We start from the raw sequence: 15325 nt of genomic DNA on the forward strand, positions 1-15325 counted from the left end.
CTAGTACTTGGGAGGCAGAGGCAGGTGAATCTCTGCGTTCAAGGCCAACCAGGTCTCTAGAGTGAGTTCCAGGACAGCCAGGGCTACACATACAAAACAAAGCAAGGCTGCTAGTTTCAGTCTTGCTTTGGTCTCCTTGCAATGCCTCCTGGGAATGTTTTCCTTCTGCCATTATAGCTTGGAATATGAAGCTGCTTTATTTTTACCGAGTACTAATGCCAAAGGGTTTGCATTTAGTCTTAAAAGGGAGTTTTAAATTGAGTTTTTAGCAATGCTGAAACTGTAAAGACTTAGGCAACAGATATGAGCCTTGGGTGGGGGTCAGGGGTGTACTGTTAATGGGTGGAACCTAAAATGTCTCCTAAGTCCATGTCATGAAGACTTAGTCATCACCTCATTGGCTTTTGAGAGATGGTGAGACCCTGAGAACTCTTATATCACCAATGGCTTGATCTGCTTCTGGGTTTAATGAGCTACTGGGAAGTGATGGGAACTTAGGGGGTAAGATGTAATAGAAGGGGATGGGCCATGTAAAGATGCCCTTGGGGACTGTTCCTTATCACAGGTCCTTCTGGCCCCTATGAGGTGACCAGGCTCTTCTGCCACATGCTCTTACTGCCTTGCCTCCTGTGCCTAAGATGATGGGGGAAATATCTGAGTATTATGAACTGAAAGTCTGGAGCCATGCTATACATGCTAGCAAAGATTCTACCACGGAGCCACACTCCTCACTGTCCTGTGCCATCCCTGATCACTGTTACCAAGTGCCAGTAACACCTGTTCCCCCAACAATGGAATAATCCATAGTTTTCAGACTTATCAAATGTCCCACCATGGACAAAACAGTCCCTTTGGCTAGCCATATCCAGATCATGAGTTAAGCTGCTTTCCAGCAGGATATTACTTAACAAGATAAATTTGGACTCTGCATTGTGATTCATATGGCTTTATCATATAGTTCCTGTATCACTTCCTTTGATAAAGTTCAATTTTATTCCAACTGAACTTAAAGAAGAGGGAACTTAAAAAGAAAAAGATGGGGAACTTACTCCCAAGTTATTAGGGAACTACCCAAGACATGGGGCAGGAAGATGCATGGAGACCTTTGGATGCTGGGGTTCTCCCTTTTAGAAGGGAGCTCATAGGTGTTGGGTTTTGTTTGTTTCAGTGCTAGTGTAGGGTATCAGGCCAGTGGAAAATCATACTGCCTGCCCCATTGCCCCCCAGACTCAATTTTAACTGCCAGTGTTTCAAAGTTGGCAGACAAGCAATTCTTTCAGCTGTGCTGTGCTTTTACACTAGCTCAGTGTGCACGTCCCAAAGACCCCATAAAAGCCCCCCTAGCTCTCTGCAGTCTCTGCTCTTGTCAGAGGCAGCTGCTGTTCTGTGTTTTTCCCCCATAAATCTCTTTTGTGAGGTTTGTTGTATCATGTGACTTTGCAGTATTCTTTGGCTTCCTGACTGCCAAGAAACCCTTACAATTATGGACCAAATCCAAAGTTCTTGCACATGTTAGGTACGTGCTGTATCACTGAGATACACCCTAGCCTTCTCTTAATTTGTTATTCCATAGAATTTCTTATGATAATTTTAAAATTCCCTTTGTAGCCTTGCAAAAACTGTTTCCAGATCCCCGGATCACTCATGGTCAATAGAGTACTCTGAACCTCCATTGAGATATGTCCATACTAGCAGTTTTCAACCTGTGGCAAATCTTTTTCAACCTCTTTGGCAAATCTGTCTCTAAAAATACTTGCACTGCGATTCATGATTGAAGGAACTCTAGCCAGCCTGAGCATGGCCAACATGGTTCTGGTAGACTTTTCCCTCTTCCCTGATTCCCTCTGCCTTGCTAAAAACCCATTAGGTGACATTCCCAAAGCCAGCCAACAAGGTCTATTCCCTTATTTGGTCACTTCCTCTTCCCGAGGCTGACTACCAAGGTCTAGCTACCAAAATACTGTAGTCCAGCAATCAACCCTTTGACTCACCTAACACATCTAGTTAAAAGTAAACATCTCATCCTAGCTCTGGGTTTCCCCATTTTAGCTTTATAAACTACCATTTGCCTATGTGCCACATCTGTGTCCTCTCTGTCCAGAGGTAGTCCTTTGTCCTGGGGTCCTGAGTCCATATGGACCCCTTCATACAGAGTACTAGAAATCAATGGTTTTTATAGAAACTTTAAAAAGTTATAATCTCCACTAAGCTAATTTTAAGACTCAGGACAACTTGCTGGTATAATACATACTCCAAAAGCTTGGAATCTTTAGCCATCAAGACCTGTCTATCCTGCGCTAAGAAATACAAGCTTGTTCAAATTTAATCTGAGTTCTACATGATTTGAAATTTGACATTAAAGTATCTAAAGTATCTACATCCAGTAGAAAACATTTCAAGGACTCTCCTTATCTGTATTTTTACATAGATGGTCACTTTTTTTTTTTCCACATACGCCAAGTCCCATTGATTTTCTTCAGTCCCACAGTTTTCTCTTTCTGAGAAGTCACTGTCTTTATAGAAACACTATTTCTGCTTAATGAAAGCAGGAAGAAGGGAAACATGCAGCAGGTCTGGGATGTTGCTAAGTGGTAGAGACCCTGTATAAAGTCCTGGGTTGATCCCACTACTAAAAACACAAAAATAATGAAGGTGAGTGATCCTAAATTATTTGCCACCAGCAAACATTCAATATGAACAAACTTCTAAAGAGGTGCCAACATTTTTTACTTAAGAAAAAAAAGACAACAAAGGTTGAATTCCATCTTGTAAGCCTAATATAACGTTATCCAGAATGTAGCACTTACATACTATGGAGGGGAAAAAAAGTTCTTTAGCAGTCACTTTGACAAGCTTAGAGAGATCAGATTGATTATGAAACACCTCCAGTAAGCTGTACAGTCATAAAACATAGTAATTCTGCAAGAAACAAGACTATTTACACCGAGTCCTTCAATGACACATAGCCTCAACTCGGTTCAGGGCAGATTACTACCAAAAGGATTTCGGAAAGGCAGCAGCTTTTAATATACTAATTTGAAATGAAGTCTTTAAACTGTGTCGAATGAGTGAGCATGTAAAATAGTTTTCCTTCCACGAAAATCAAACAGAAGAACAAATAAACTGTCTATAAGCTTAAAATTGTAACAATTTATTTCAAAAGGTAAATTAAAAAATGCATTGACCTGTGAAAATAAATTGACCTCATAGTCTTCCTCTAGAACTTGCTAGCTTTCTGGATTAAAAATGCTACTTCTTAGACTGATAAAAAAAAAATTCTGGCCAGCTCAAAGTTTGAAGCTTGAACATCGCTAGAGACTCCAAGGGCTTGCAGCTGGCCAAATCTTAGTCTCAAAGAGGCGACGAGGCCAAACCGGATCCATTCTGCTGCTATTCTCTTGCCAGCACACAGGGTAGACAAAATAAAATGTCTCAGTACAACTCCAGTAAAAATTCTTGCTTGGGCCATGCAAAGGAGGCTCGCACTCGCAAGGGGGAGCGACTGGGAAGAAAGAACACAGCGCCAAGCGCCTAAGACTTCGGTAAAAAGCAGGCTGAGCCGCGGGCCCTCCTTACCCAGCCACAGGGCTGTGCCGGAGCGTGGGCAGAGCCGCCTACATCTCTGGACCTAGGCCAATCTCCCGCAGCATCCGGAAGGAAGCTGCTGTAGCCGGGACTGCAAAGAGCTAATCGGATTTTCTGCTCGCGTTCCTGGGGTCCGCAGCCTGGGGCGCAACCAGAGCCAGGGAGACCGGCGGGGGCGGGACCTGCAAGACTCGACAGCCCACCCCTTCCAGCGCGGGGTGGGACCCTCGCGGCTTTCCGTCCAATCCCGTTTCCCGACGCGCGCAGGGCGGGACCCTCACGGCTTTCCGTTCTAGTTCGGCTTCAGGGCCCCAGGCTAACCCGGGTAGTGGCTGAGTGCAGAGAGCCAAGCCGGGTGCAGGAGGTGAGGATTCTGGGGCGGGCTGCTTGCTCTCCCTCCTCTCCCACACGGCGAGGGGTTAAGGGGTATTGCAGTAGCGCGAAGCTGAGCTGAATGCAGTCCGGCTGTGCGCCGAGGCGTCCGGGTCAGGCGCGGGCGTGGTGTCCCCAGAGCATCTCGCCCTTCTGGTTTGGGGTGCTCACCCCTTCAGTTGCGCCCGCCTTGCTAGAGTGTCGGAGTGCTGATCGACTGGTTGGTTTTGCGTGTGCATGTTTCTTGGTTTTTCTTCCCTTGTACTAGTCCACGGTACAGAGCTGCCCTTGTTTTGGTAGGAGGAGTTTCTGAACTTTATAGCTTTCTGGTTCTGCTGCAACCTCGCTGCAGGCACCGGAAGGTTCCTTTTGCCCCTTGGGTCCGTCTAATAGGCTGCCTGGAACGTAGCTAGCTCTGTAGTGACTTAAACTTGATGTCTAGCAGATGTCCGTTCTCTGTGTGTTTCTAGCTTCTTTCACTACCTTTTTCCTCCTTTCCTGATCTTTAGTTGAATGTATTTCTTCCTTCCCACCGGGTTTGGCCAGTTAAGGTTCAATCAGAATTGTTCAAGCAGGCTCCTGGAAGTCCTGAGCGCTTCATCTTGGTTTACTGGTATGTGACTCTATTTGTTTACTTCCTGGTTTCTCTTTTCCCACCTCTCTTGAGTTCACATCACCTTGCTTCAGAAAGCTAATTGTCATCGTTTTCTTAACGTTATTGGAATCATTTGGCTTAGTTTATATGGTTGAAAAATTAAGACAACTCTTAAGGAATCTGTAATCAGCTTAACCTTGCAGGGGTTAAGCGCTACAGCTGGCATAAAATTAGTATTCTGGTCTGCCTTGTGGGGTCTATTAAGTGACAAGGAAGAGTAATGAGAACAGCTTGCCCGGCATGCTAGCATTAGTTTCCTATTGCTGTTACGGCCGACAATGACAAGTTTAGCTGTTAAAGGAACGCAGACTTTGAGTTTATGTAGATCTGAAGTCTAAGTGAGCTTATCTGCTTACTCTGCATGGAAGCGCAGGAGAGAGATCAGGGTTTCTGTTATGAGTAACTTTCTGAAGTTTTAGGGGGGAGAATCCCTTTTCAGGTTTATCCAAGTTGGCAGAGTTTAATTCCTGCTCACACGCATTAGGATTAAGGTTCCCATTTCCGGGCAGTCCTGTTTGTCTCTTGAGTTCATTAAGGACGTCAGTGTAGACATAGAGGTGTGGCAGCATCTCTGCCCCAAGGACTCAAATGATTAGGTTAGGTCCTTTCTATTTTTAAGCTCACTTTTCTTTTTGTAGGTGAAACCCAGTTGCAACCATATGGTGTTCTATCATAATGACAAGTTCTAGGGATTAAAAAGGGTAGGTAGGAGTTTAGGTCATCATAACAATTCTGCCCACTGTAGTCTGTAAAGCAGTTGTTTCAGGTTGAGTTGTTTTTATGGTATGCATTTTAGGGCATTAAAAAAGTCTGATGACTAATTATATGGTTGTACATCCAAAGATAAAGAGATTCGATTGAAGCTACTTGCCTAGAGCTGGGTGGGTGTTGGCGCCATATAACATTATCACCAGCACCAGGGAGGCAGAGGCAGGCAGATCCACTCGAATTCAGGCAAGCCTGGGTAATAATAGTCCCAGGCCTGCCTGGGGTGTAGTTATATTTTGTCTCAAAAAAAAAAAAAAAGACAAATTTTGAGGCTCGGTGAGATCAATATCATTGGATATTGATACCCGCAGGCGAGCCCGGTGACCCAAGTGTGATCCCCAGGACCCACGTGGTGGGAAAAGGGAATGAACTCCTGTGAGCTGTCCTTTGTCTTCCCGACGGGTGCTGTGGCAGCCCACCACCAAATACCTGATCCCATCTATTCTTTCCAGTCACTTGCCTAGGAGCAAATGGTTAGAAAATGGCGGCGTCCATATTCAAGACTAAGAACTACATTTCTGTTAGTCCAATGGTTTCTCAACATTCAAATGGGGTGTAAGTGAAACCATTAAAAGGGAAGAGGAGGAACTTTGAGGTCCTATGCACCATTTGATTTCATTGACTGTGACAGTCTTCACCTCTTCTCTGTAACAAAGCTAGCAGTACAGTGCTATTAAGAAAACGAGTTATCATCTGGTCTCACTGTATTACCTAATCTGATCTCAAACCCCTGGGCTGAAGCAATCCTCTTGCCCCTGCAGCTAGGCACATGCCACCATGCCCCGCTCTGGGCTTTGTCCTCTCTTTGTTTGCCTTTCCTTTCTCATCCAGAAAGGTGACTCTGACGAAGTGGCTTCTGAAAATGAGTCCAAGGTGCTCGTTCTGGTTGGCAGTCAGCTGGGTCAGCGCTGAAAAGGAGATGGGAGCTGAGAGAGAATAGGTCATGCATCTGACAGGAGCTGACATATCCAGAAGGCAGAAGAAATATAGATAGGTCACTATATAGGCAGCAAAAATTCTCGATTTGGTTACGAATGGGAGAAAAGGTATTAGTCAAAAATAACCTGCCATGCCTTTGTTTTTGATATTGCTAACTGTCATAACATATAAATAGTATAGTTTATTTAACATTGCTATTTTTAAAATAGGATATGAAAGGATGGTAAGTTTTCATTCAGTATCAATCTTTGTTTCCTTAGTTACCAGTTTTATATGGAATTTATAAATGATTCTTTCAGAAATCTTATTTTTTATTCGATACCAATGTAACCTATTCATATATGGTGTTAGTTTTATTTTGATGAAAATTACCACAAATGTGGGAAGTATTCAAGTTTGGTTTGTGATACTCAACGTCAGTGTGATTAGGGCTCATGCCATCTGCACAGCATTAAGTGACATCAGTCTATAATGTCCAATGGCACATTGTTCCACACCCCCGCATATGCTTTTCATAGTTTCTCAGACCATAATCTTGTTCTACACATCTAATCCTACCCACCCAGCAAGATTCTCTGCAGGTTCCCTAATGCCCTGTCATATTGCCTTGTCGGAGGGGAGATTATAACACATCTGCTTTTGGCTACCAAGTAGGACCTCTTAAACATGCCTGAACCTGAGATGCTTGTTTCCATATGTGAAGTAGCTGAGATTGTTACCTCTAGAAGACAGTGTTAAGGTTAGGAGTAAGCATGTTTTCTGTAACACCTTACTACCTGGTGTTTGGTAGTCCCGGCTGATAGTCTTACTGGTGACACTTTGTTCATGGGGTGCTAAATCCACATTCTTAATATTAAAGTTGGTTTTCCTTATCTGACAAGTTTACAAATAGTTGTGACTGATGTCTCTCCTTTTCTTCTTCTTCTTCTTCTTTTTTCCTTTTAGTTTTCTTACTGTGACTATACCATGGAAAATCAATTGGCTAAGTCAATTGAAGAACGAACATTCCAGTACCAGGACTCTCTTCCGCCCTTGCCCGTTCCTTCGCTTGAAGAATCACTGAAGAAGTACCTTGAGTCAGGTATGTTCATAATCTTCTAGTGTAGATCAACATTGTTAGTAACGCAGAAACGACGTTGGTCAGGGTCTCATTGTGGACACCTCTAGGCTCATCCTTCAGTCATGCAAAGCCTTTTGAAAGTTGTTTCTTGTACTGTGTAAACCTTTGTCTCCCTGTACAAGTCCCACTTAGGGCAAAGATTTCAAAATCCTCTTTGACTATCTCCATCTTTGAAATATCCTGTGGTTTTGACATTATAAATTAACTCCTTAAAAGGGCTTTGTAGTTTGCCCCCTAACATCTGTCCCGAGCATGTGCAACAATCTGTCATATCCAGATTTCCCTCACGTTCTCTTCTCACATATAAAATCACCACTTTAAATCAGCAGCTGCCTGACGTTAATAAATCTTTACCTTAGTTCACCTGGCCATTCGGGTCTAGAGCAGTGGTCCTCAGCCTTCCCAGTGCTGCGTGCGGCCTATGCTGTTCCCTCCTGTTTGTGGTGACCCAGAGCCATAAAATTATTTTTGTTCCTACCTAGTAACTGTAAATTTGCTACTGTTTTGAATCGTAATGTAAGTATCTGTGTTTTTCAATGGTCTGAGGTGACCCCTGTGAAAGGGCCATTCGACCCCCTAAGGGGTCGTAACCCACAGGTTGAGAACCACTGGTGTAGAGCCACAGAGTTGTTCATAAATGAGCGTGCCATTTCACTTTGGTATGAATTTGCTGCATTTCCTCCTTTTCTGTTGCTTAATTTTTTTCTTTTGTATTCATAATTTGTTCCTAAACACTTAGCTGGATGAGCATTCTTGGATACAGTTAGGCATAAAATACTGACTCTGCTGTATTTCCTCTTAAAAAGCATGCTTTGTGGAGGTCGCCTTCCCTTCTCTCCTCTCCTTCCCCTCCCCTTTTTCCCTTCTCCTCCCCTCCTCTCCTCTTTTCTTATGAGGATGGGCTTGTCTGCATTCACTACCCAGCTGGCAGCCATCTTCACGTCTCTCCCATGAACCCTTCCTAGTACATTGCTTCATCCTCATAGCTGCCTGTGAAAGAGCATTGGAGGAGGCAAAAGAGAGCTAAATGTTTTTACTTGATTGTTTTTTCTTTGTTTTTTAGCTGAGTGTAGATTTCTGAATTGGATATGCTTGAAGACTTTCAAAGGCCTTATTTGTTCCTTATGGGAAATACAGTGCCATTCTGATTTTGGGGTCCCTCTTACTGAAGATCATAGTGCCTCCCACCTCATCTCCTTCCCACCTTCATGTACCTTTTAACGTTTTTCATTAGTTCATTTAACTAACCTACAGATTCAAACTAGTGTAGCAGGTATGAGTCCTGCAGTGGGGCATGGGGAGTGGACTAAGTGCTACACTTTGAAAGAAAAGTAACTCTCCATCAGTAGCCATCAGCCCCTCTGCTAGAAATGAAGCCTTGGGAGCCCCTCTCCACTCCCTGCTGGAATTAGATCTCTTGATCATGGTCTTGTGAGATAAACATATGGCCAGAGGATGGCATTTCACAGCACTCCTTCCTGCACTCTTGTTTTTCTATTCCCTCCCCTGTCCCCCTCTTCTCCCCTCCCCTTCCCTCCCTTCTCCCCCTTCCTCCTCCCTCCTCCCCCTCCTCCCTCTCCTCCCTTTCTCTTTCCTCCCCCCTCTCCCCTCCCCTCCCTTCTCCCCCTTCCTCCTCCCTCCTTCCCCTCCTCCCTCTCCCCCCTTCCTCTCACCTCCCCCTCCCTCTCCCCCTCCTCAATTCCTGAATTTCAGTGAGGGGGTGGTGTAGATGTCCTGAGCATACAGTCACTTATTCTTACCTTTAAACAGCAATGAGTCTCCACATTAACCACTGCCTACCATAGGAAGAAGCTTCTCTGACCAGGGTTGTGTGCATTACAAACCTATGAGTATCTTTAGAAGTGACTTTAACAACTCGATTATTTTGGAAAACATCAGTAGGTTCTCTTTCCTAGGGCTTGTGATTTCTCTGTCAATGGGTTTTGATTATATTTATAGGACGAGGCATATATTTTCTCCCGCGGAATAGGCCTCAAATCCTATAAAGAGGGTGGTTGTTACCCTATAAACAGTCTTGCCTCTATTGCCAGTGGTTACAGTTGCCTTGTAGGTTGGTAGTGTAGCATGCGGACTTCAGCACCACACACACTATTGATGCCTTTTACCCCCAAGGAACTACACAGCACCTTCTAGCAATATGTAAGGCAGCCAGCAGTAGGAGAGTTCCTGGTCAGTTCAGTGATTTCTCTGTGTCCTGCGACCAAAGTTGTCTTTAGTAATAAAGTCTTGTTGTCTAGTCATTGTGGGCGTGAAGAACAGCAATGGCCTACCTGTATTGTTTTGGGTGCCTCGCTGACCTGTAGCTCACTGGTAGGGAACCATCCCTGGCACAGAGCATGCGTTCATGACCAAAGGTCAGGAATTCAAGACACACGGTAACTTCAGAAACAGAAGCAAAGGGGGGGAGTGGCTTCGTACACCAGTGTTGGGCACCTTTGTCCAGACTCCCCCTCTTCAAACGTGTATTTTTATTAGGTTACAAATTAGTGGGGTCTCATAAATCCTTAGTTTATGGTGCAGTTTATCCACCCCTGTACGTCACCTTTCTCCCACCCCAAACCCATTCATTCCACGCAAACCTTTAGCTTCCAGTATTCTTTCTGCATTCTTTCACAACATGTGTATTCTCTCCCCTCATACCCTATCATTATTTACATTGCCAAACCATAGGTTTCTACATGGTTTCTTCATGGTTTCTTCATTGTTGGTTTCACCCAATCCTGGCTTCTTATTTCTATGCCCCTAATTCCATTTGAGTGACCCAGACAGCCGCCTTCTGTTTATTCCCCTTTATATCTCTACTTCCATTACACCCTAAGCCATTCAGATGGGTACATCCTCTCTTACCCTGTAAAGAGCATGATTCATCAGCCAAGCAGCAAACCCCATAACAATCCCAAGGTCCATGCTGCTTAACTGCCTTTTCCCTATAGTCCTACCTGTCTCAGTGAACACTCTTTCATGGTAGCTATTGTGTTTTATAAAAAGAAAGAGAAGAAAGGAATATGTTTGGTGGGAGCGTGGTATGGTGTGGGGGATGGGGTTCCTCTGCAGGCCCGTGCTGAGGCATCCCAATGCCCTGAGGGACCAGCCAGACAATGATATAGTATAGAATAGAGTTTATTTAGGGCATAGGAGGGACCTTGAGGGAGTAGAGACAGAGAAAGGCGGGGGTGGGTGGTGTGCGTGCGTGCCCGTGTGTGTGTGTGTGTGTGTGTGTGTGTGTGTGTGTGTGTGTGTGTGTGTGTGTGTGTGTGTGTGTGTATGTGTGTGCGCGGGGGAGTAGAGGCCAGCCATGAGCACATGTAGGTAGGGCTTGAAATAGAAGAAGTTAGAATCTCACATGAGAATCAGTGAATCTTAACCAACCTTTCTATGAAGCAGAGCCACAGACCAAATCTTGTGAGGGTTTCATAAATGTAGGCACAGTGCTCTGATCAGAATGATATGGCCTTGTTGTATCCAAAGGATAGGGCTCCACAATGCCTGCCAGTCCGTCAGCATTCACATTTAAGATTGAGGTTGGAAAGCTCACCGGGAACTCTGTGCATGGATGGTCTTGGTGAAGTGGATCTTACTGTTGAGTGTAGGGTTGAGACCTATTAATTTCATTAGCACACACCTCAATATCAGTATCTTGAACTGATCAGTTTGAGAAAGAGAGAAAGCAGAGTATGACTAATTGTTCAGGTTGTAATTTAAATTTTTTAAAATTTAAACTAAATTTAAGCTCTTACCTAATATATATGTACACACACATTAGCTGGTGCTATGTGATTTCACTATATGTATACTGTATAATGTTTATAGTGGGTCAAACATCTGTCTCTTCAGACTGATTCATTATGCTAAAAACATTCAAAATTGGCTCTCTGAGATACTCAGTGTGTAATTACTGTCTGCAGTAGCCCTCCAGAACTAACTCGTGTCTCACTTAGTAGCCACTGGTCCACCTTCCACACCCGCCGTCCACCTCCCTCACCAGGGATCAGTGTTTCCCGGTGTGTTGGCTTCCATTCTAGGCTTTGTTCATTTAGCATTTCCAGTTTCATCTGGGTTCTAACCAATGTCTGTCTGCCTGCCTGTCTGTCTGTCTGACTGGCTGGCTCGGTATCATGTCAATGGAAGTTTAGTACAGACAGATACTTAGGCTGTTTCCATTTGTTGGATTTTGTGAATACTTGAATATAGGATGTGTACTTTCAGTGTAATCCTGCTAATTTAATGTGGACAGAATCCAGACACTCTGCTTCATGTGATTCATCTTTCACCATGTTTTTCCTGGCATTGAGGGAGGGAGGGAGGGAGGGGGGAGGGAGAGAGAGGGGAGGGGGAGGGAGAAAGAAAGAGGGAGGGAGGGGGAGGGAAGCGGAGGGGAGGAGAGAGAGAGAGAGAGAGAGAGAGAGAGAGAGAGAGAGAGAGAGAGAGAGCGCGAGCGCAAGAGCACTAGAGCTGCGTGGATGGGGTGCCTGTCTCTGACTTTGGTGAATACCCTGTAGCAGTCTTGTTCATGCTTCATTTTCCCTTTGTTTTTGAAGGTACCTTGTGCCTTGAATACTTGCACCTTGGATTCTGGTATCAGGATTGGCTTGTCTCTTGCCAGACATCACTTTCATATGTCTGTTAGCGTATTTTGGGGTTTTGAGACAGGGTCCCAGTATGCTGCCCAGGCTGGCCTTGAACTTCCCCCACCGCAGCCTCTCGAGTGGCTGGGACTCTAAAGACTTGCCACTATGTCTACCTCACAGTGTTTTCTAGATTTGTGAAATGTTACCTTAATTTGTCTGATGTTTTCTGTTTCTCGGCCCCTCCCTGTCCCCCTCTCTGTCTCTCTCTCACAGATTACATTCCCCCTTGTTCTTTTTATATTTAAGTGTATTTTATATATATGAGTGCTTTTTCTGTGTGTCCGTCTAAAATACCAGAAGAGGCCATCAGATCCCATTAGAGATGGTTGTGAGTTGCCATGTGGATGCCGGGAATTGAACTCAGGACCCATGAAGAACAGCCAGTGCTCTTAATTGCTGAGCTCTCTCATGTCCCTGCACTCCTTTTAAAATCACTTTACTGTCCCTTTAGTGGGAAGGAGTGGAGATAAATATGTTTGGTTCCCTGGCTGGACTGGAAGCAGGTGTGTGTGCATATATGCTGTCCCTGTTAAGTTTTTATTATTACTTTTTGGGTGGCGTATACCTGCTCGCCTGTATTCCATGCTATTTGTATGTTTGCCTGTTTGTTAATTTTTAACATGGGTTTCAGGGATCAAATGCAGGTCCTTATGCTAAAAAGTAGCCATCACCTCAGCTCTATTTTGTTTATTTTGTTTTGCTTCTCAAATACCATTTTTTTTTCAAAAAAAAAATCTATTTTAAGTTCACAGATTACTGACTTTGTTTTGCGTATTCACTTTACTTCTCTCTGAAAACAGATATTTTAGAATGGATTATATATTGTGCTAGTTCAGATTTTAAAGAAGAAAATACGAAACAAAAAGAATATATTAATTTGATTTCTAACAAATTTTCAAAACAATCGATTTTCATAAACATTAATGGAAAATGCTTTAATTTCTCTTAAGTGTGGTTACAAAGGACTTACTTTCTACTGCAGTACTAGCTAGGATAGCTTCACCTCTAACTATCAGCTAGAATAATTTGGAGATAATTTCAGAATATTGTGACTGATTATCACAATATCTACTGCTTTATTTCTTTTAAAAAACAGTATTTAGGGGCTGGAGAGATGGCTCAGTGGTTAAGAGCACTGACTGTTCTTCCAGAGGTCCTGAGTTCAAATCCCAGCAACCACATGGTGGCTCACAACCATCTGTAATGAAGGGTGCCCTCTTCTGGTGTGTCTGATGACAGCTACACACTGTATGTACTCACATATAATAAATAAATAAATTAAAATAGAAAACAATCCTTTGCATTGCAGTTTTCACATTGCCAACTAAAACCTTATTGCGTTCTAGTAATGTTTCGATTTATATAAAAACAGTGGAGGTGATATGGAGGGACTTACATCTAATCACTTTTTTTATAGTGAAGCCATTTGCAAATGAAGACGAATACAAGAAAACTGAAGAAATAGTTCAAAAGTTTCAAGATGGAGTTGGCAAGACATTGCATCAGAAGTTACTTGAAAGGGCTAAAGGAAAAAGAAACTGGGTATTTATTTTGTATACTTACAATGGAAAACTTGATATTTAAAGGAAAATGTAAATTGCACGATGTTTAAATCATTGTTATAAGATGCCAAAAGTCATTGTCATTATGGCCACAGCAGCATGACTCACTTAATTGGAAAGCATTTATTTTATAAGTGAGCTTTTCTCTTACTTGAGAGCCTGTTAACATGGAGGTTTCCTGGAGTCAGTAGTTTCTGACTCAGTGAGTCCATAATGGAGTTCCCTCGTGTTAATTCCTCTGTGTGGTACACGTGTTGGTCGGGATTGTCACAGGATCCAGAGTTATGGTGGGTAAGCTCTCTACCCCTGAGCATACTGATCATCACCCGTCCACTTGTTCTCATGTAGGTGATCAGCAGACTGTTTGCCTGACAGAATCCTCAAACACTAAAGCAGATGTGTTACCAGGTGGCATAGCATGTCTAGAGAGCGTGGGAGAAGTGGGAAGTGCTTGGGCATGCTCTGTAGCTCAGACTGAAGGGGGCGCTGCTCTCACTGCCTGTCTCCATTCCCAGCAGCATCCTTCCCTGACTCCTTCACTTAACCACTTCTCCACTACATGAATTAGAGGGTGACGTTTTGTGATTAGAAAGCATTGCCTTATGGAAAAATAATGATGGTGACTTACAATTTTAAAGAGAAAAATGTCTGATGTTTTCAGTGAGACAGTGATCTTTATGATGAAAAAAAATCTTCTAAATTCCTTCGTTCTCAATTTTGGAGAGAGTTTAATTACAATGGGGTAAAGGTAATGAAGTGTTTGTCTCACTCAGGTCTTATAAGAAGTTCATTCTCTTGCTGTGACAGGGGACACATAAAATGGAGTTTCAGAGAAAAGTGTAAATTAGTTTGAAGCACACTGAAGGGTCTTGCATTTCTATTTATTTAATTTTATTTATTATCATTTATTATTATCTTCAGACACACCAGAAAAGGGCACCAGGTCCCATTACAGATGGTTATGAGCTACCATGTGGTTGCTGGTATTTGAACTCAGGACCTCTGGAAGAGCAGCCATTGCTTTTAACCACTGAGCCATCTCTCCAGCCCTGGGTCTTGCATTTCTAAGTAGAATTTTAGGTTGTTTTTTTGTCGTTTTGGGTAAAGGAACATGATTTTATATCGGCTTACTTAATAACTGTTACTAAGTGGCTCCAATGAATATCTGTTACACTCTCGGACTCACCACAATAGCCTGTTGGCTAATAGGGAAAGGTGAGTAGTAGGGAAAGTTTGATAGCGGCCGTAAAACAGCTAGTATTTAAAAGTTAATAGTTTCAGGTGGGGGGGGGGTATTAAAGCAGCAGTTTTCTCTATCTGTGATGACTTAAGATGTGGTTTTGAACTGGAAGGATCAAGGACAAGTGTACCGTGCTCTCTTGCTAGCAGTTGCGTACTGGAAGATTTGGAAGAGGTAACATTCCTCATTCCCTTTAGCTGGAAGAGTGGTGGCTCAATGTCGCCTACTTGGATGTGCGTATTCCATCACAACTGAACGTGAACTTTGTGGGTCCGTCTCCCCACTTTGAACACTACTGGCCTGCAAGGGAAGGCACTCAGTTGGAAAGAGGAAGCATACTACTGTGGCACAACTTGAACTACTGGCAGCTGCTAAGAAGGTGAGTGTGCTCAGGATCCCGGCTCAGGCTGCGCTGAGGAGGGACAGGCACTCAGG

At 43.5% G+C, this 15325-nt stretch overlaps 1 protein-coding gene and 1 long non-coding RNA gene across 10 annotated transcripts in view; both read left to right on the forward strand.

The window, feature by feature from the left end:
- LOC148006238 (uncharacterized) overlaps positions 1-15325 on the forward strand; it is a 901378-nt gene that overhangs the window by 609514 nt on the left and 276539 nt on the right. The gene's annotated exons all lie outside the window — the stretch shown is intronic.
- Positions 3867-15325, forward strand: part of Crot (carnitine O-octanoyltransferase) — a 34566-nt gene continuing 23107 nt past the window's right edge. The window contains exons 1-5 of one of the 9 annotated variants that reach the window (XM_087659484.1): positions 3867-4253; positions 4504-4570; positions 7265-7400; positions 13506-13630; positions 15088-15269. In XM_087659484.1, the coding sequence (XP_087515610.1) occupies positions 7286-7400; positions 13506-13630; positions 15088-15269 (422 nt within the window). In that variant the 5' untranslated portion in view covers positions 3867-4253; positions 4504-4570; positions 7265-7285. Of the gene's footprint in view, positions 4254-4466; positions 4571-7264; positions 7520-13505; positions 13631-15087; positions 15270-15325 lie in introns of all 9 variants that reach the window. The other 8 variants (XM_087659483.1, XM_087659485.1, XM_087659481.1 and 5 more) reach the window with 8 other exon arrangements.

Source organism: Rattus norvegicus, chromosome 4 (assembly GCF_021556685.1).
Source record: "Rattus norvegicus strain SHRSP/BbbUtx chromosome 4, alternate assembly SHRSP_T2T, whole genome shotgun sequence".
In the NCBI taxonomy this organism is placed as follows: domain Eukaryota; kingdom Metazoa; phylum Chordata; class Mammalia; order Rodentia; family Muridae; genus Rattus; species Rattus norvegicus.